Genomic DNA, 19,770 nt, shown 5'->3' with positions numbered 1-19,770 from the left:
TCTGGGGAGGAGTTAGGGGCAGGGGTCCCAGGAGGGGGCAGTCAGGGGACAAGGAGCGGGGGGGGGGTTGGAGGTTCTGAGGGGGACAGTCAGGCGGTGGGAAGTGGGAGGGAGTGGATGGGGCGGGGCTCTCCCCCCATCCTCTTTTTTGATTGTTGAAATATGGTAACCCTAGGCGAGGCGGGAGTTCAGGGGGCGGGGAGGGGGGAACCTGGTCTGGGGAGCAGCCCCTGGGCACGGCTGGCCCCTGGGGTCTATAAAGGCTCGTTGGGATTTGCCCCTCAATAAACCGATGTGCAAGGGGGGACGCAAGATGGAAGTTTCGTCTAGGGCGCAAAATATCCTTGCACCGACCCTGGCAACACTGCAACCACATGTACCAAGTTGCAATGTCTAGAATAAGGAGCTACATCCATCTTCATGGGGCAGAAACTGTACACGCAACAGCTGCGGGGTAGAGTGCAGGACAGACTCACTCTCCAGCATTTCTCTGGCGCCCCCTCCTCCTCCTCATTTATCTCAGCATATTTTTTTTAATCAAAAATCACAAAACTTCTGTGACTGCTCCATGACTGATAAAAATAATGCCAAGACAAATCCACAGCCCTAATAATGAGTAAGGGTGACAAAACGTAGCCCTTACTGAATAAGAAAATAAACCATCAGTGTATTTGTGATAAATGGGGAAGGAGGGGGAAGGAAGGAGGGCTTCTTTTTATGGACACCCAGCCAGCCAGTAGCTATAAAATCCCTGTTAGTAGCTGTTCTCTAACTGCTCTACCTGCAAACGGTTAAAAAGTCTCAATTCTATGCATAGGTAGTGCTAAGGAAGTGAGTGGGCACCTGGAAAGAAGAGCCAGTGGGAAGGCTAGAACTTTTTAAAATTGAAAGACTCCCCTTTTGTCTGTCTGTCTGTTGTTCTCCTGGGAGAGGCAAACAGGACAGCAGTTATGCTGTAAGAAGCTTGGGCCAGGTATGAAAAAATCAGCAATATCATACCTAAAAACTACTCATTTAAAACCCCAGATACGTAAGTAGATCAAGAAATGTGTAGGAAGACGTGATTAGCTTTATTCCTTTTATTTCGTTATGGCTTGTGGATTCCGCTGTGCTAACCCCAGGTGCTTTTGTTTTGCTTGTAACCTTTAAGCTGGACCTCAAGAAAGCTATTCTTGGTGCTTAATTCTTTAGTTGCTCTTTTAAAATCTAGCAATACCCTGAGTTCCCAGATATATTTTCTTTCTTTCAATAAAATGTACCTTTTTTAAGAACAGAATTGGATTTTTGTGTCTTAAAAGGTTTGTGCACATGTTGTTTAATTAGCTGGTGGCAACAGTTGATTTCTTTTGGGTTTTTTCCCCTCCTTCTCCCTCAGCTCTTCCCTGAAGGAGGGGGGGGTGAAAGGGATTGAGGGTACCCCACAGGAAGGAATTCCCAACTGCACCTTCCTGGGCTCTCAAAGGGGTTCTGCACTTGGGTGGGGGCAGCATTTACCAATCCAAAGTTAGAGAAAAGCTATAACCTTGGGTGTTTAATACAAGCCTAGAGTGACCAGTATTAATTTTTAGAATCCTTGTGGGCCCCCACCTTCTGCACTCGAAATGCCAGAGTGGGGAATTAGCCTTGACAGTATTAATAGTAACAAAACAAACGTATGCAAAAAAGCAAAGGCTCATTTTTTCCTACAGAAGCATAGTTTTAATGAACTCATTAATGCTGTTTGTAATAACGTATTCATATAATTCCATCTTTTGAGATCTCAGTGCGCCTAAGCTGCCTAAAACCATCTGTTAATATCGTTAAACATAGTGAGAAAACATGCACCCAGTCAAATGTATTTTTTCAGATACTCAATAGAAAGACAGTAGCCATTTTCCCTGGGCATGCAATCAAAAGACCCTCATCCTGCTACATGATGTTTCTATAGGAAATATTAAATTTAACAAGCTCTACTGAGCCATTAGTCAGATCAGAGGAATGAATTTAATCTGAAATATTTATAACTAGATTCTGTTGGCAGAGGGCAACTGGTTTCACCTAAATCAATATAAATTAAATTTGTCTTCTTCCAGTGACTTATAATATTGTTTACTGCAATGCATTTGTCACAGAAAAGACTACTAGAAAATAAATTTTAGCAGTATGGTATGAAAAGCACAGTACACTATTTAGTAAAGTCAAGCACAACACTCAAAACCAAATCTATTATCACCAAAAACTTAACTGAAATAAAGTTTCCAAAAATTATAACTGTTCTGTTGTAATAGTTCTGTGTTTTGGATCTAATGGAATAATTTTATTAGATATCTGATTCCCATTTCATGCTGCTATATCACTACTGATAAGACACAAAAAACTTGCACTTAAACTTTCTAAATTGTGCTTCAGGACCTCTAATTTCAACGTGTTTTCATTTACAGAAATTCCTTATTCATTTTCCCCTCAATATTTTAATATAATTGTTCAATCATTGAGGGCTATATTGTAAATTACATTCTGGCCTGAGTAACAGGTGAGACACATATGCACCACCCAGAAACACAATGGAGAACAAGTCACAATTCTTCCCCTAGTCTCCCTTGTTTTGCTGGACAAAAACCAATTTATTTTTTAAAAATCACTTAAAATTAAACTTTTCTGTTTAAAAATAAATCATTTTGAAATCATGACAGCTTAATTAAAAGCTTAGGCCTTAACCTATTTAAATTAAATAAGTATTCAAACAGTTCATGTTTGTGGCTGAAGTTTTAAAGAAAGTCAAACCACTGACCTGGTTAAAAACGTGTAACTAGACTTTGCTGAAGTAAAATACCAGTGTTTGACAATAGTTTCTTCTGCAGGTAAGGAGAGAGTATTTTCTTCATTTCAGTTTATTCAACTAGTTCAGTTCAATGACTAGTTCACTGAAAGCTAAGAGACTGATGGGGAGCTGAAAAAGCAGAAAAGTGTGTTTTCTCACTTCCAATCCACAAATAAAAATGAGGTGCAAGAGCATTAGATTTACCTGTTTTAAAAATCTTCAAGGACATGGTGACCAAAAATTAGTTCAACTCACTACAGAGAATATTTCCTTGTTTAATAAGAACATGTTTTGCATTTCAAACTGACTGATAAACTTACGAGTATCCAGCACATTGAAGAGATGTCTATTTAACTAAAACATTTTACAACGCTGCTTGTGCAATTTAGCTAGTCCGTATCAAACTGGATGGAAATCAAACAAGTAAAAAAATTAATCAAGCAAGAAATAAATCATTCACCATTTTCTAACATAATAAAAAAGCAGATGTTAAGAACCTCAGTAAATGTATGTTAAGCTGTACAACTGCTTAAATAAATGTATATAGCTATTGTGTGCCCTCCCGGAGAGTCAAAAGTAGTACCAAATCATACCTATCAATGAGAATCAATCTCTCTTTAGGAAAATAACTGAAAAGTACAAATGCAAAACAAGATTAAAATTGATTATTTAAATCAAGGTTTCCTGCTTGCTGATTTAAATCATGATAAAAATTGGTTATTTAAATGAATCCCTCCTGTCTGGGTGGATTAAACAACTTCACCCCTTTTCATGGAGCAGTTTATTCCCCCAAGTGCATCCAGCCAGCTACTGTGAACAACAAATAGTTATGGCTAGAGTCAAGACTCCTCCATAACCCTAGGCTGCTTGATTGCAGAAAGTATCAGGAGCTAATCTGAGCCTTTACTTGGCTGAGCTTATTTCAATTGTGTAGCTGAATAAGAGCCATGACAATTCAGCCCTACATGCTTCATTTCTAAATTGGTTCACGCATTTTAAATCTGAGAAGTTACACTTCTAAAATAGCAAACATTTTACTGCAGACACCTTTTGTTAGTTCACTGTGACTAGTTAAATTAATAGCTCAAAGCCACCAAAGAGAACATTTTCTATTGCATTAAAAAAACTGCACATCAAGAAGAAAATTGATACTATCATGTTTTTAAACTGTGGATTACAAATACACATGCGAAATACAAGCCTGCTGCCTGCCTTTTTGTGGGTTTATAAAACTAAAGACATACTCTGACCAAGGAGTTTACAATCTTATTATAGTCCAAAAGGACAAGTAAGTACAACAACGGAGAGGGGAAGGTAGTAAAACAAAGGGGGGGGGAGAATAAGTTAACTCAGCTATTTACAATTATGTACACTTTGTGGTCCTATTATAGTCACCTTTCAAAAAAAAAAAAACCTACTCTTTTTCCCATCATAGCTCATTGTAGGCTTTTCAGAAGAATATCTTTCAAAACAATCTAAATGAGGACAGAGGCGGCTTGGTGAACTACGAACAAGTTCCACTTCAAGGCAGCAACATGAAAGGTTACAAAAAAAACCAGGAACGTAAGATCAGACCTGCAAGTCCACTTGGTCCAGTATCTTGTCTCCAACTGTGGCCATTTCCAGATGCTTAAGAGGAAGATGCAAGAAGCCTTGCAAGACAATGTAGTGTTGTGGCTAGAGTACTGAACTGGGACTCAGGAGATCTGTGCCCTCTTCCTGGATCTGGCACTGGCCTGCTGTCTCAACTTCAGCTCTGTGCCCTAGCTTCCTCATCTATAAAATAGGACTAACCTCTTTTTTAAAGCACTTTTCAGATCTACTGATGAAAAGTACCCTACGAGAGCTAGATGTTATTAGGTGGATGTGGGATAATATGCCTTCCACATTAGAGCTCATCCAGATCTCTAATAGAGATCAGCTTAAGCCCTAAAGCATGAGGTTTGATATGCTTTCCAAAGTCAGTTCTCCATATAAAGTAACAATTAAAAAAAACTTGCTAAATTCTTAGTCTCAAAGAAGTCTTGTGGCAAAGAGTTCCACTGTCTAAATACGTGTTCTGTGTCAAAGTATTTGATTTTATCAATTTGGAATTTGCCACCTTTTAAATTTAAATCCCCTTTCCACGTACATTATGAAACCAGAAAAACTGAAGGTCCTAATCTAGCTTCTGTATACATTTCTTATTTTAAATACTTTTATCATGTGTCCCTTTATTCATCTTTTTAAAATAAACAATCCTACTTTTTATAGGACCTTTTACATGCCTCTAGTTATTCTTGTCATCCCCTCTCTTAAAAAATATTGCAGAACTAGAGTGAGTTGAGATGGAGTGAGTAGTACTGCAAAAAATATTCCAGATGAGACCACCACTGATTTATGTAATGGCATAATATTTTTTGTAATATTCTCCGTCCTGTACCTTATGCACAGTGGAAAGACACAGAAGGGTCATCAAGGTTTTCTTTGTTATTGGAGCAAGTGGGGCTGGGGAAAATACAATATGAAGCAAGGTCCAAGATGTAGGCAGGGGTGGAACTGAGCATGGCACTGATCACAAGAATGAGAAATTTAAACTTCATGTTAGGGAGCCAATGGAGGTACTCAAGAAGTGAATGACACTTTTTGGTAAATGCAAGAGGAAGATTTTAGCAGCTACACTTTGAAAAGACTTGAAGGGAGTGAAATAGCTATCAACAAGGCTGAGGAAGAAGGGATGGTATGGCTGCCAAGATGGAAGATGACCAGAATGCGAACAAGGTTTTAGCTACAGGGACAGGATGTGAGAATCCAGATTTTCTGAATCCTGCAGAGTAAGGAGTTTTAGCAAGCTTTGATAAACACCTTGATCTGTAGGATGAGCAGCATATTCAAAACATAAGTCCACAGGCCAACACAACACAATCACCAGCAAACCTCTTTCATTTGAGATGTCAGCCCTGAGATATGAGCCAGTTCTAAAACCAGCAATCCACAATTTGCAATTAGTTAAAATTCAAGCTGCTCAGGAATTCCTCAAACCGTGAAATTGCTCTTCCAAATGTTGCTACAGCAAGCTACACACATTTAATTTCTATTTATGCAATGTTACTCAAAATGTCTTAAATGTTTACCTTCAGATGTACACCAAACATCAGCAGGTTGTTTGTTCTGTAATCTGTTGAGTCACAAAGATGCTTATGAATTCTGACTTGCTTCATCCAAAATGTCTTCACTGATAATTTGAACAATGAAATGTGTGATCTGTTTGTACTGTCACATCCAATTCTCTGTATCCATGGTCCTCAACCTATTTATCATTGTGGGCCGCAGGTTGAGAACCACCTGCTAAAACTCCACACACACACCCCTATGTCCAGCGCCCCTCGGCCAGAGACCCCTCCACAGAGTGGGGCAAGGAGCAGAGCTCCAGGCCAGGCCGCCCTGGGCCAGGACCCCTGCTACAAGGCCAGGAGCAGAGCCCTGGGCACAGGGCCAGCAGCCTTGACCCCAGGCACGGGGCCAGGAGCGGAGCCCCACATAAAAACTGGAGGTGCTGCAACACCCCAGCAAATCACTAGTTCATGTGCCTATTCTGCCCAGACCTCCCTCCCCCACAAACCTCCCCAAAGACTTACTCTCCCACACCCTGCCGCCCTGTGGCACTCACTGGCCTGCTGCTGGCAGGAGTGCTCCAGCAAGGCTGCCTGATGCTGTCTCCCCCTCAGCCAGCCCATGCCCCCTACCAGACCAGAGAGCAAATTTTGATTTGTTTTTAACACATGGCTGGGCCACAGCTGTGTGCTATTTGGGGCGCATGCAGCCCATGGGTCAAGAACCACTGCTCTATATAATGGGCAACCTCAAGCCCACCAACTAACTTCAGTGTGGGCCTGACCCAAAGGCTGACTAATAGAAAGACTCCATCTTAGGCCATGTCTATACCAACACTTATGTCAGCAAAACTTATGTCACTCAGGGTGTGAAAAAAAACAACCCCCCCCAAGCAACGTAAGTTTTGCTGGCATAAGTGGCAGTTTGCACAGCGCTATGTCGGCAGGAGAGCTCTTCTCTGCTGACATAGCTACCGCTGCTCATGGAGGTGGTTTTATTGTTTAGTTATTATGTCGACGGGAGAGCTCTCTTCTGTCGGCATGGAGCAGCTACACAAGTGATCTAACGGTGGCACAGCTGCGCCGCTCTATTCTTGCTAATGTAGATATGGCCTTATTTCAGCAAGCTTTGGATTAGGCCTCATATCTGAAAAATCCACTAAAAGTTTTCACTGACTGCTACATGAACAGGTGGGTCACATGCTGGAACATGACAATCCATTTTTTTCACATGCAAAATTTAAAAAGGAGTTGAAGGCAAAAAACACATCTTTCAAAAACATTAAAGATGTTGCTGTGTGCCAAAGTAGATTAATGTAAATCATCATGTGACAGGGTGCCACTCACCACTGCAGTGCCTCCTACTGGCTATCCCAGGAATTAGCTCTGCTAGCCAGTGCACTCTCTTCTGGTGGTGTCTTGCTGTCATCACTTCTGCTCCACGACCCACGTGATTCCTAGGACCTTCCGGCTGTGTCACGCTGTTCTCCCCCTTTCCGGGGGAACTGCAGTCCGCTGTTCAGCCATTTCCCTCAGTGGTAACTGCAGCCAATTGTCTGGCCACTTCATCAGTGGCGGGGTGGAGGAGGAACCGAGCCCACCCACTACTCCGGGTCCTGGCCCAGGGACCCTGTAGATGGCCACTACTTGCTATGTTCCTTCCGACTCTTCAGTTCATTTCCCTGGGCCACGTCCCCCAGGCTCCCCAGCAGCCTCTTCGCTCTTGCCTCAGAGTCTCAGCCTGTGAATCCCTGCAGCCACCCAAGGGCAGTCTTTAGCTCCCCCCAGTCGCTGCTAGCAGCACTGCTCTGTCCAGGGTGCTGGCAATCCTTCCTCCTGCTAAGAGCCTGATCTTCCCTCCTTGAGCTCCAGGCAGCTACTGAAGCTGCTCTGCCCTGCAGCTCTTCTTAAATGGGCCTGCTGGACCCTGACTGGCTGCCTCTGCACAGCCTCCCTAGGGCTCTATTAACCCCCTAGAGCCCAGTGCGGGGCAGGCGCCCCCCATCACACATCAATTTAGTCATTATATAAATCAGCAAGCAGGAAACCTCAATTTAAATAATTGCTTTTATTCTTGTTTTGCATTTGTACTTTTCAGTTATCTTCCTAAAGAAAGGTTGATACTTATTGTATAGTAACCATTATAATATGTTGATTTGCTACTAAATATAGCCTTTACACTAAATTTGGTACTTTTTTTCATAACCAGAAGAATGAGCTGTATCAATATGCATTTATTTAATCAACTAAACAACTTACCATGTATTTAGACTACTAATTTTTATTTTTTAATATTAGAAAATGAACAAATTTGTATTTATGCTTTGTGTCAAGCTCTATAGATGGGCACTGGAGTTAAAGATGCATAAATATAAAAAGCAGTTTTTATTTTAAGTTGAACCTACTTTGTGAGTTGAATACATAAGAAGTATATCAAAACATTTTCCATTTAAAACTGATTATACAAAGGAACGATTAGCTGTAGCTAACGAATTAAAACTAATGATTGTTTTTAGTCAGCATGTCCCTGAAGATTTTAGAACTAGTGGGTCTCATCCTCTCATACCTGGTCTTTATTCATACATTGGAAAAGGAAAACAAGCTTTCCTGCTTGTTCAACTCTTAATTGGTTTCTTAACCTTGAATGAACTAGTTGAATAAAATGAAATGAAGAAAATATTCTCTCTGCATCTGCAGAAGAAACTACTTCAGTCAAAAACTGGTTTAGAACTTAAACTCTGGCTTCAGCTGGTTAGCTAGTAACTTCCACCAATTCAGTGGTTCAACTTTCAAACTTCAGCAGCAAACATGTACTGCTTAATATTTTTAATTTAAATAATTGTAATAGACTACAGTAAATCTAGTCCTTAACATAGGTTGTCTATTTCAAATAGATTTATAAGAATAAAAAAAATAATTTAAATTCAAAAATCTTTTTTATTTTTTAAAACTGATTTTTATCCACCCTGCTTTGTTCCCTTGGCTCTCTTCATGCCAGAAAAAGAATATAAGAACCTAAGAAAGGAAATACTGGGTCATACCAAAGGTCTATCTAGCCCAGTATCCTGTCTTCCGACAGTGGCCAATGCCAGGTGCCCCAGAGGAAATGAAAAATACAGGTAATCATCAAGTGATCCACCCCCCATCGCCCATTCCCAGCTTCTGGCAAACAGAGGTTAGGGGTACCATCCTTGCTAATAGCCATTGATAGACCTATCCTCCATGAACTTTGTATTGCGAGTTGTTGGGCCTCACTGTGAAGTTTAGGTACTTCTTTTGGGCCAGGTGGACAGTATGTGGAAGTACACATCCTGTAAATCAAGAGCCACAAACCAGTCTTTGGCCTGCAGACACAGAACAATGGAGGTTAAGTGTTACTATCCTTAATCTGAGGTGACATGTATTTACTCAGCCTTCCATTTAGGACAGTGTTTCCCAAACTTGGGACGCCGCTTGTGTAGGGAAAGCCCCTGGCGGGCCAGGCCAGTTTATTTACCTGCCGCGTCCGCAGGTCCGGCCGATCGCAGCTCCCACTGGCCGCGGTTCACTGCTCCAGGCCAATGGGAGCTGCTGGAAGCGGCGCGGGCCGAGGGACGTACTGGCCGCCGCTCCAGCAGCTCCCATTGGCCTGGAGCAGCGAACCGTGGCCAGTGGGAGCTGGGATCGGCCAAACCTATAGACGCGGCAGGTAAATAAACCGGCCTGGCCCACCAGGGGCTTTCCCTACACAAGCGGCGCCTCAAGTTTGGGAAACGCTGATCTAGGATAAGACAAAAGACCCTCATTCTTCAGATAAGGGGGATTAGAAGCCTCTTCACCTATTCTCTGGGATAACATTTTTACAGGTCTCAGGTGAAACAAACAGAAGTGGCATCATTGCAAGAGGGTCCTGTTGAGAGGGGTCCTGAAAAGGGACAGGGAAGGGAGTAGTGAACAGAACTGTACAGGACAGGCTTGAAGAACAATGTCTAATGCCTATTAATTGGCTGTGACAGTCACCCAGACCCTGTGGAACAGGGCAAGGCAGGTCCCAGCTTCTGGCTGACACTGTTGTGGATCCCAAAACACCCATCAAATCTGCTGCCACAGAAAGTGCCACGCTGGTCAAGGAGTGGAAGATGGGCATCCCTGCGAACTAGGTTTAGTTTGTTGCTGTTAGCCATGGAAATAAGGTATCCTCTGCCTTTGTTGGGGTCAATTCTTATAAAGCTTCCTGTAGAGAGCCGGTATGTAAATCCTCAGGGACCTTAAGGTAGCCCTTGTGGAAATGGAGTGCTTCATCTTTCCTCTGGTTAAGAGTTCCAGTCCCCAAAAAGGCAAGTCCTCTACAGTGGCCTGTACTTTGTGTGGTATACCTGATGCCTGGAGGCTCATCACTTAGTGATGGCTATGACCATCCACCCTGTAGCTGTATCAGATGATAGTCATGAGAATATTGCTATAGGTGGCCAGGGCTGTCTGCTCCTCCCTGCTGATCTTTCATTTCAACCCTGCAATCCTGCAGGATTTCTGAAAGGGAGTGACACTCTCCCTCAGAGGGTAACTGTAGTTGGCAATTTGCAATTCGAAGCCACAGTGAAGCTGACGAACATGCCTTTTGCCAAAATAGATCTAACTTCTTGGGGTCCTTCTCCATAGATGTGCCTTTAGTGGACTTCAGTGTCTATTGTGCTGCAGATACAACAAAGGACTCTGGGTTCAGATGGGCGTAAAAGTGTTCAAAAACTTTTGTGGCACCTGATAACTTCACCGCATGCTAGGAGGTGGAAGGAAGGGTTTCCAGGGTTTGCAACTCTTTGTTAATAAAGAAAGTGATTCTGGCCAAAGGAATCTTTGATATCCGCCTGATGACCTGGTTAATTCTAAGAGCTAATGAAACTTCTCCTGTAGCTTCAATGCCCAGATGTCCTGCATTTTGAGAGAGGAAGTCCTGGAAGGCTTTAAAATCATCTGTCACCAGGGCAGGTGCTAGTGTTACTGCTTTGTCGGGCAAAGAAGAGGATTTTTTGGGAGGAGACCAGGGTTGCTGCTGTCTCTTTACTGTCTCCTGTTCCTTTGGGCTCATTTGCAGCTCCAGTTTGAGTGGCTTGGCCAGGGTGCAAGATTTAAAAAAAAAAAAAAAGACATGCAGTAGGGTGATCTGCTCCTCCACACACATGGGAGGAGGGTCCCCAGTAAGGTCATGGTGGCAAACCAAAAGAGTAGTGGCCTGGCTGTGATGGGACAGCCCAATGCCACTCCCACACCAGTTGGGACAGCAATGTGATCTCAAGGAGGGTATTGGGGAGCCTCTGTTCATTCCTCAATGGCGGGGGGCAGGTATTTCTACCTGATGTTAATAAGGAGGAACAGGGCAGTGAAGGGCAGTGCTGATGAATGTACGAGGCCAGTATCGGATCTGATGCCAGCTGCCTCCAGCACTGGGAACATTTCTGGAAAAAATGTGGATGCCTCTACAACATATCTGAAGTTTTTGCTTGGCTCCATTACAGGCACTTCATTACGGTGCTGGGTCTTTCATTCTGCCCAACTGCTTAGGGACTTAGCCCTTGGAGGAGAGATTTGCCACATCCTCTCTCTGGAGTTCTCTCTCTCTATGCTTGCTTTAACTACACAAGTCAGGGTCCTGTTTATGAGCAAATGCAGATGCGGTTGCTGGCTTTGCTACCTGCAGCACTGGTGCAATTAGTGGATAAGGCGTCATCAGCACTGGGACTACAAGTGCTGGGACTGTCAATGTCAAGGCTATTGGCACAGAGGTCTCATGAACTAGGGACTTTGACAATACTGAAGTGGTTGGCATTAATATTGCTGATTCTGCCAGAGCCTTCTTCACTTTCTTTCCCCTGCCAGATCCCAGTGCGTAAAGAGTGCTCGGCGGGAGCGCTGGCCGACAATGGTTAATCCAGCCTCACTTTAGTCAGATCCAAAGGTGACTGTTATGAAGTAACCCACGCGGACTGCTCAAGTAAATGCATCTTGCGCCACATGTCCCTGGATCTGCAGAAGGGCTTACACCACAAGGACTTAGAAAGGATGTGGTTGTCTCATAGGCAGAAGAGGCATCGTCTGTGTGTATCCTCGATGGGAATGAGTCCATCACAGGATGAGCAGGAAGAACTGCACTCTGCCATGAGGTGTGGCAGTTAGGATGAACTGCCACACCTCATTCCACTGTTGTACAGAGGGGTCATACAGTGGGGGGAGACAATCAATTTTTTTAATGTCTTATGAGAAAAAAGGGAGGATAGATTTCACACCAAATAAGTTGTAAAAGCCTGGTTTAGGGTCTCTGAAGAGAGCAGTGAGTCGGACATAAGCTGAATTCTGTCTTACTGCCATGGGTGGTAAAAGGGAACTGAGGGAGGATCGCGGCTGTGCTGATTTTTAATTCTACTAGGCAAGTTTAATAAGCAAATCTGATCTCAAGTGAGCTATCTGAGACTGAACCTGAATGGAATTCTCATTCATGGCAACAACCTAATTTAGAGTTAAAAGATTTTACATCAGGCAAACATTAACGGCTAGATTTCCATGAGTGCCCATCACTCAGCAACTCACATTGCAAGAGACCACAATAAGGCACAGGGTGAACAAATGCTTCCAACAGACACTACCAGTGAAAAAAAAAAATCTAATCTCGTGCATGAGGTGCACATGCACCTACAATGGGATCCATGCTGACACATACTTAAAGAAGTAGCTCTCTTTCTGCAGAAGTTAACACTTGCCCAGGAAAAATTTCGACTTGCCCTGAGGTAGTACATTTTTCAATTCCTGTTTAAAAGCATCACTCCTAAATTGTCTGCTCTAAGATGTACACCATACCATTATGTGAAATTTACTCCCTAGGGTGTGGAGGTCTAAATAGCAGGGAGGAAAGTCTGAGGGATATACTTAAAACGATATTTACAGTGAAAACTGAAGATTTATTTTGTCAGGTTTTTATTAGTAAATAAACAAAAAAATATAAAACAAAACCAGTTACTACACTTTAAAGGGCCACTGTCAAGCAAGATGTTAGGTGTGTAAGTTTTGTAAAAGCTTACTAATTACGACATCAAGAAATATTTCCATTAATTCTTTAATTCTAATGGCAACTGGTTTAATCTGAACAAATAAGAATTCCTCTGCACTGTTGGCAACATTTCAACGCTTAGGATTCTCTTCATGCAAAATTCCACCAATTACATAAAGGTATGAATAAAAATCACTTTAGTCAAAGAGGTTCAAAAGGTCATGTGGACTCTTAAAATACTAAATTAATATTAGCCAGATTTTATAACGCAAGTCAATTAGGAACAGGTTTAACACAAAACAAGAGATTGTCTACACAGCCTTTTGCACTGGTTTAAAAACTGATTTAGTTAAACCAGTATAACCTGTGTTTAAATAAGGCTTTAATGAAGGAAAATCTGAAAGTTAAACTGATCAGACAATAGTCTGTTTCCTTTTTGTTTCTCTCTGCTGCAATAATACATAAAGCAATTCTGAAAAATTGTGCTTACAGGATGCTTGTGCCGCTCGTAAGGATTTTTTTTTTTTTAACTATAATTTGACCTGACCAAACTCTTTTAAAAACTGATAAAGAAGTGACAAAACTCCCATGATATATGAATCTTAAGTTCTTTACCATATTCACTGGTGCAAAATTAACCAAAAAATAATGCTACCAAAAAAGATTTTCTTTTCCTTACAGAGACTGAAATATGACAAAAAAAATTAATGGCTAATATTTTATGCCAACTGGGTACCACAAAGTGAACACTTTAGAAAGAAAATGCACTTTGTTTCTACAAGTGTATTCTGTATATAGAAAAACTTCTGTAGAAAAACAAACTTCAAAGTGTTGATGCCTCTACTGCACATTTAATGTACAAATGAGAGAACTATAAAACTAATCATACATTTGCTGTTAATATTAAATGTTCTACGCTAGTATAGTCACAATCCTTGAGTAAATACCTACTACTTAACATGGAAAACTTACACATGGTGAATTGGTGAGACCTGTACTTGACACTTTCTTTTAATATATGTAGACTGAGTACCTTCTTTAACACTGATTTTTAATTCTACTAGGCAAGTTTAATAAGCAAATCTGATCTCAAGTGAGCTATCTGAGACTGAACCTGAATGGAATTCTCATTCATGGCAACAACCTAATTTAGAGTTAAAAGATTTTACATCAGGCAAACATTAACGGCTAGATTTCCATGAGTGCCCATCACTCAGCAACTCACATTGAATTATTTTTGGGGGGAGGAGAGCAGGGAGGATGCACTGAACACTTCTGAAAATCTGGCCACAAAAGTTTCCAAGTGTAGTTTAACTATAAAGCACAAATGCAATGCTATTTATACAGAAGTTAATGCCACTCACACTTGCCAAGGAAAAATCTCTACTTGCCTTGATGTAGTGGCATCTTCACGGTATTGAGTGCTCTGAGAGTAAGCCAAATTCTTCTAACTTAAAGTATATTAGAGAAGAAAAAGAATTTCTGCATGCATTCATACACCAACTCCAAATTTAAAAGTCAATTTTTAATGCAGAATACAATTTGTAGGCAAACTAGTGATTTTATTAGCTACCCTCTCCCCCTTCCACCCAACCCCCCCCAAAATAGTCAACATACCCTACATTTCCGTAAAAGCGCACAGGAGTAGAAACTCCACTGAACTTTACTTTCTAGCCCACTTTGGTATTTAAAGATATTAGGCTAAACTAACAAGTCACAGTTAACGTAGACAGGGCCTTCGCACTGATGCAAATATTTCTCTGTAGGTACCTCAGTGCAAACTCCGTGTAAGTTGGCTACAGGAATGCAAAACGGGGGCTTACACTAGTTTACTTCAGTATGTTACCATATTAAGCTAAACTTGTTTAAACACCACTTTATGCTAGTGTAGCCCATCCATACCGTAACAGGTGCCAAGCTTCATGATTTTAGTAAGTTGTTTAGTAAGTAAGCAGTTTCAAGGGATGTCTTCTCTCCCTACCCCCAAATCTTTCCTAAAAATAACTTTAAATCAAGCATTTAATATTAATTACAGCTGGCATTACCTGATTAGAAAGTTATAACTTGCAATCAATGTATTTCTCTCATTGACATTTTCCCTTTCAAGCATTAGATATTCCCTCAAAATACTACTACTTCCAAACTAGAGTTAAGCAAATGTTCTGACTAAAAAATTCTATTTTAAAAGCAAGTTCATTGGATACAGTAGTAAAGTTTAGTATGAAGACCCAACAACTACAGCCTTGCCAGTTCTCACTCATGTCCACTATTCCATGCAACTTTTCAAAATAATTTTGATGTACACAATAAATCTATTGTAAATTGTCTAAGTTATCAAAGCTCTTAAGACCCATACTTGGTTCAAGTTACTGATTTTCTTGAAAGTTATTTTCACATACTGTGGACCTACAAACAGTGCATAAAAAGCCCCTCAAATTCACTTCATATCCACCAATCAAGAATTCTAGAAAGCCAAGAGTTATTTTCAACGCATAGATAGCACTGTACACAATGAGCATGTTGACTTCATGTATCTTTTAAAAACGTAGTTGCTAAGTACTATCTTGGATGTGATGAGAACACACATTTAGGCAACATTAAAGGTCACAGCAGGCAAGCACTTACTACTGAGCCTGGTGCTTACCACCATGAATTCCACTGAAGTTAATCCAACTCTCAGCAGCATTACAAACGGCATGTTTGTTCAGCATGTTCAGGTCCCACGGTTGGACGTTTGAACACAAGAACACCAGCTCGTTGAAACAGTATTGTTTCCAAAGCCACACTAATTGCTCCGCTATATACGTAGTTGCATGATGTTACATCTTTCACAGTCTAACTGATTATGCACGTTGCATATGCAGCCTAAATGGATGTTGCCAATGGAGCTCCCCGCGCATCCTGACTTTGTACTTTACATTGACAACTTCACGGTTCCAGCCTGACAGGATTGAACCTCTATGTGCAACGCTGCGGCTTCGCGCAGTCCTTATGTAACCCGCCACACCGCACGCACGCAGGGCACAAGCTCAGGTTTACAACTGCACGTGAGCACTGGAAACCCCTCGCCCGCTCCCCTTTGTGGCGGGGGGCAGGCGGAGCCCAGCCCGGGCACGCAGTGGGGGCCCGGGCGCCGCCAAGGGCGAGCGGGGGAAGTTACGGACCCCGCAGGCCGGGGAGAGCGGCCCGGCCGCAGCCTGCGCCCCCTGCCCAGGGCGCGGCGGCAAAGCAGCGCGGGGATGTTGCCCGGGCGGGGCGGGCAGCCGCGGGCCGGCCCCGCTTTCCTGGAGCCCGAGCCGGGGGCACCGCAGTCCCCTCCCGCCCGGGCACACGAGCCGCGGGGCCGCTCGCACAAACTTCTCCGGGCCGCGGGGGAACCCGCCCGGCCCCGTCACACGCGGTTGCCGCGACCCCGGCCCGGCCCGCGCGGAGCCGGGATTTCTACCTGCGACACCAGCGGGACCAGCGTCTGCTCCACCGAGCGCGTGCGGATCTCCAGCGCCGCCTCCGCGCCCAGCCCCGCCGACGACGCGGAGGAGACGCCGCTGCTGCTGCACGGGGACGTGGCCATGGCGGGAGCGGGAGCCGCAGCCGGCCCGGCTCCGTGGCGCCTCCCCCGGCCCGCAGCGCGCTAGTCTCCCACCGACACCGCTGCGGCCCCGGAGCCCGCCCCGAGCCCCGCCCCCCGGCCCGGCAGCCAGCCCGAGTCGGGGGCCGAGCCGGGCAGGAGCCGCGCCGGCTGCGCACATCGCCCCCTAGCGGGGTCGGGCCGGAGCCGGATCGTGAACACCTGCCCTCGCCCCGGGACGCAGCCCCCCGTGAGTGGCAAGTCCCCGCGGCCTGTCGGGCTCTCCCGCGCTCCCGGCTATAGCTGCCCCCACCCAGGCGCGCCGCGGCTGCCAGCCAGAGCCTCCGCACGTTTCCCTACATTGGCCCCTGGAAAACAAACCCACTCACAGCTACCGGCCCGTCCTCCCCCACCCCGCGCTCCTGCTCCTAGCGCTGGAATAATTTGGGAACAGGACACTGCCGCCGTCCCCTCCACGTGCTGCACACATGCCATCCTGGCTCTTCTCCGCTCGAGCTGCTCCCAATCAGCTCTTTCCCCGCCTTGTACCGCGCCGGTCTCCCACACCCCAGTTTTCCGCCATGCCTTGAACTTCTCTTGGCAGGGCCGGAGCTCCCGTTCAGCGCCATGTGCCCGTTCTCCTCCTCAGCGAGCCAGGCCCATCTCCACACAGCTACAAAGCTGGCTGCCCAGGAAGCGGGGGGTTGTTGGAGGTCAAGCTTTGCTGCCCCGTCAACCACTTAGGAGACTCTCTGCCTCCTCATTTTACCACCAGGGGAGGGTGAACAGCTGGGTCTCCGGAAGCTGCAAAGTTTGTTTTTGGGGGGGGGATTCTGGTAGTCAACCAAAAATCCAGAGGTGCTGGTGAGGTGTGAGCCAGAGAGCTAGCCGCAAAGCTAGTTCCCCACTGAAGGCAGGTGGGTCTGGGATTCACATGTTTTATCCTGCTTCGCAACCTCCCTGGAAAAAACAAGGACCAGTTGGAGCAGGTTTAATGTCTTGAAGGGAGAAACATCCCACAGTCTCTGTCCTTACAGCAGCACTGCCTTGAAGTGATAAGCTCCCCCCCTGCCTTTCCAGGGATTCCTTCCTCTACCTCGGTGGTTCTCAACCTGCGGCCCAGTCAGCACAGAGCTGTGGCCCATGTGATAACCTCCAGGCCATACAGGTAGTATTGGATGTGACCCACATGATGCATTTTGGGCCGCATATGTGGCACACAGTGGTAAATAGGTTGAGAACCACTGCTCTACCTAGAACATATGTTGTTGATTTGCAAATCAACAATTTGAGGAAATGTCCTATACACTCCCTATTTTGGTGGCAGAATAGACGAGCTTCATGCTTAGTTTGACTCACCTCATCACATTGCATTATGATCTACTGGAACTATCCTAGAAACAATATTCGAACCAAAAAACCTCACTTGCTCACCCAATATGGTTGTTTATAGCACATTAAGAAATCCTGGAAAACAATCTGTACTTTAATATGTAAAGGTTTTGCATTGTCATTGGCCTTTGAAATCAAACAACTTACAAATGTTTTTAGTGTCATTTACACAATACTGAGAGTTATTTTACTGCTAAGGGAGTCAAGATTTAGTTGGCCTACTTAGATTTTTAATAAAAAGAGAAAATTGCTAGAGCTGCAGATCTAACCCTAGATAAAGCCATGACCCTATTCTTATTAACTCAGGAAATTGGATTCCATCCCCATCCAATATTGTATCTTCCAAAGTGACATCCATTGTACAACATCAAGTGTTACAAGGAAGATATTTGCTTGTCCAGAAGGTGGAAATATCTCATAGCACAAGTTTAAATGAGCTATACCTTCTTAAATTAAAAGTCAATCATGTTTATGCAACTAGCTCTAAATACTGCTGAGACTTCTATTTTTCTGTTAATCCTAGACTGTAAGCTTTTTGGGGCAGAGCCAGTCTTCTTTGTTACTTGTCAGTACAGTCCCTAAAATAGTGAGGTCCTGGTGCTTGAATGTATTTCCTAGGCACTACCATAATATAAACCACATCAAATCTACATTTTACATCTAACATGGCACAATGCACACACACCCAATTTAGACTTGTCTAGCCGCACCAAAATGTATGTTAGTGTTAGCTGCTGTTGCACCATTTCTTCAGTGTTGAAAAAGACTGAGGCTCAGCCTTTTCTAAGTTGGATGTAGTTTCCAGATCAGACACAGGATAAGTAAAACGTTCAGCTCTGAGATGAGACAAGAGAAATAGTACAGCATAATGTCAATTTTAAATAAAAATGTCTCCTGAAAAAAATTCTCTATGACCCATTTTTAGATATGCCACACACACACACACAAACAACTAAATACATATTGACAATTACTATTGTACATACACTTAAAGTAGCTTCCCTTCTTCAACAAATTATATATACCAGACCAATGATTCTCAAACTTTTGTACTGGTGACCCCTTTCACATAGCAAGCTTCTGAGTGCAACCCTCCTTATAAATTAAAAATTCTTTTTTATATATTCAACACCATTATAAATGCTGGAGGCAAAGCTGGGTTGGGGGTGGAGGCTGACAGCTCCCTCACATAATAACCTCACGATCCCGTGAAGGGTCCCAACCCCCAGTTTAAGAACTCCTGTGCTAGACGGAGGCATTGCTTTGAGGCAGCAAAGTTTAAATCTAACCAATCTGCAGAAAAGACAGGATACTTGGGGAAAGGAGCTTTGGAGGGTGTTCAAATATAATATGGTAAGAGAGTTCCCAAGGAGTTGGGGATGGATGTGTTTCAACTAAGCAGCACCAAAAAAAGCATGCATTCCTACTGAAGATTAAAACCCCTAAAGTGTAGATTAGGTACATGTAAGCACTTTTATCCCCAAACATATAAACATTTAGAATTCTCTGCCTCAGGAGATATTGGCAGAATTCTCCTCACAGATTTTCAGGAAGCAAAAATTACTATTCTTCAGGCTGGGAATACATAAATACTAGAACACACACACACACAGCATGCTATGCCTCACAGCTAACCAGACACCACCCACATCTCTGTGGAAACAATGAGAGTTAAAATATGCATGAAAGGGAAGAAACAGATGGTCAGAAAGGAAGAGGTGCTAGGGAGCAGCAGCTTTACATGACATCCTCCTCCAGTACTTGCTCTTACCATACACAGCAAATTGTTAAGAGTTAATGATGCTCATTGCAACATTAACTCCTGATCTACAAGAAAGAGCATGTAAGCTATAGACTAGGAGAACTGCCACAGAGCTAGGAGAGATGGCAGTCACTTTAT

The 19,770-nt window shown here is 43.6% G+C and overlaps 1 protein-coding gene across 2 annotated transcripts in view; it reads right to left on the bottom strand.

Moving 5' to 3' along the window:
- The window catches only part of CTNNAL1 (catenin alpha like 1), a 138,171-nt gene extending 121,622 nt beyond the window's left edge, over positions 1-16,549 (bottom strand). For both annotated transcript variants that reach the window (XM_054018540.1, XM_054018541.1), the window contains exon 1: positions 16,356-16,549. In XM_054018540.1, the coding sequence (XP_053874515.1) occupies positions 16,356-16,481 (126 nt within the window). In that variant the 5' untranslated portion in view covers positions 16,482-16,549. The remainder of the gene's footprint in view (positions 1-16,355) is intronic.
- Between the last annotated feature and the right edge of the window lie 3,221 nt (positions 16,550-19,770).

The sequence above is a fragment of the Malaclemys terrapin genome, chromosome 2 (genome assembly GCF_027887155.1).
Source record: "Malaclemys terrapin pileata isolate rMalTer1 chromosome 2, rMalTer1.hap1, whole genome shotgun sequence".
Classification (NCBI taxonomy): domain Eukaryota; kingdom Metazoa; phylum Chordata; order Testudines; family Emydidae; genus Malaclemys; species Malaclemys terrapin.
This window is presented reverse-complemented; position numbering and strand designations above follow the sequence as displayed.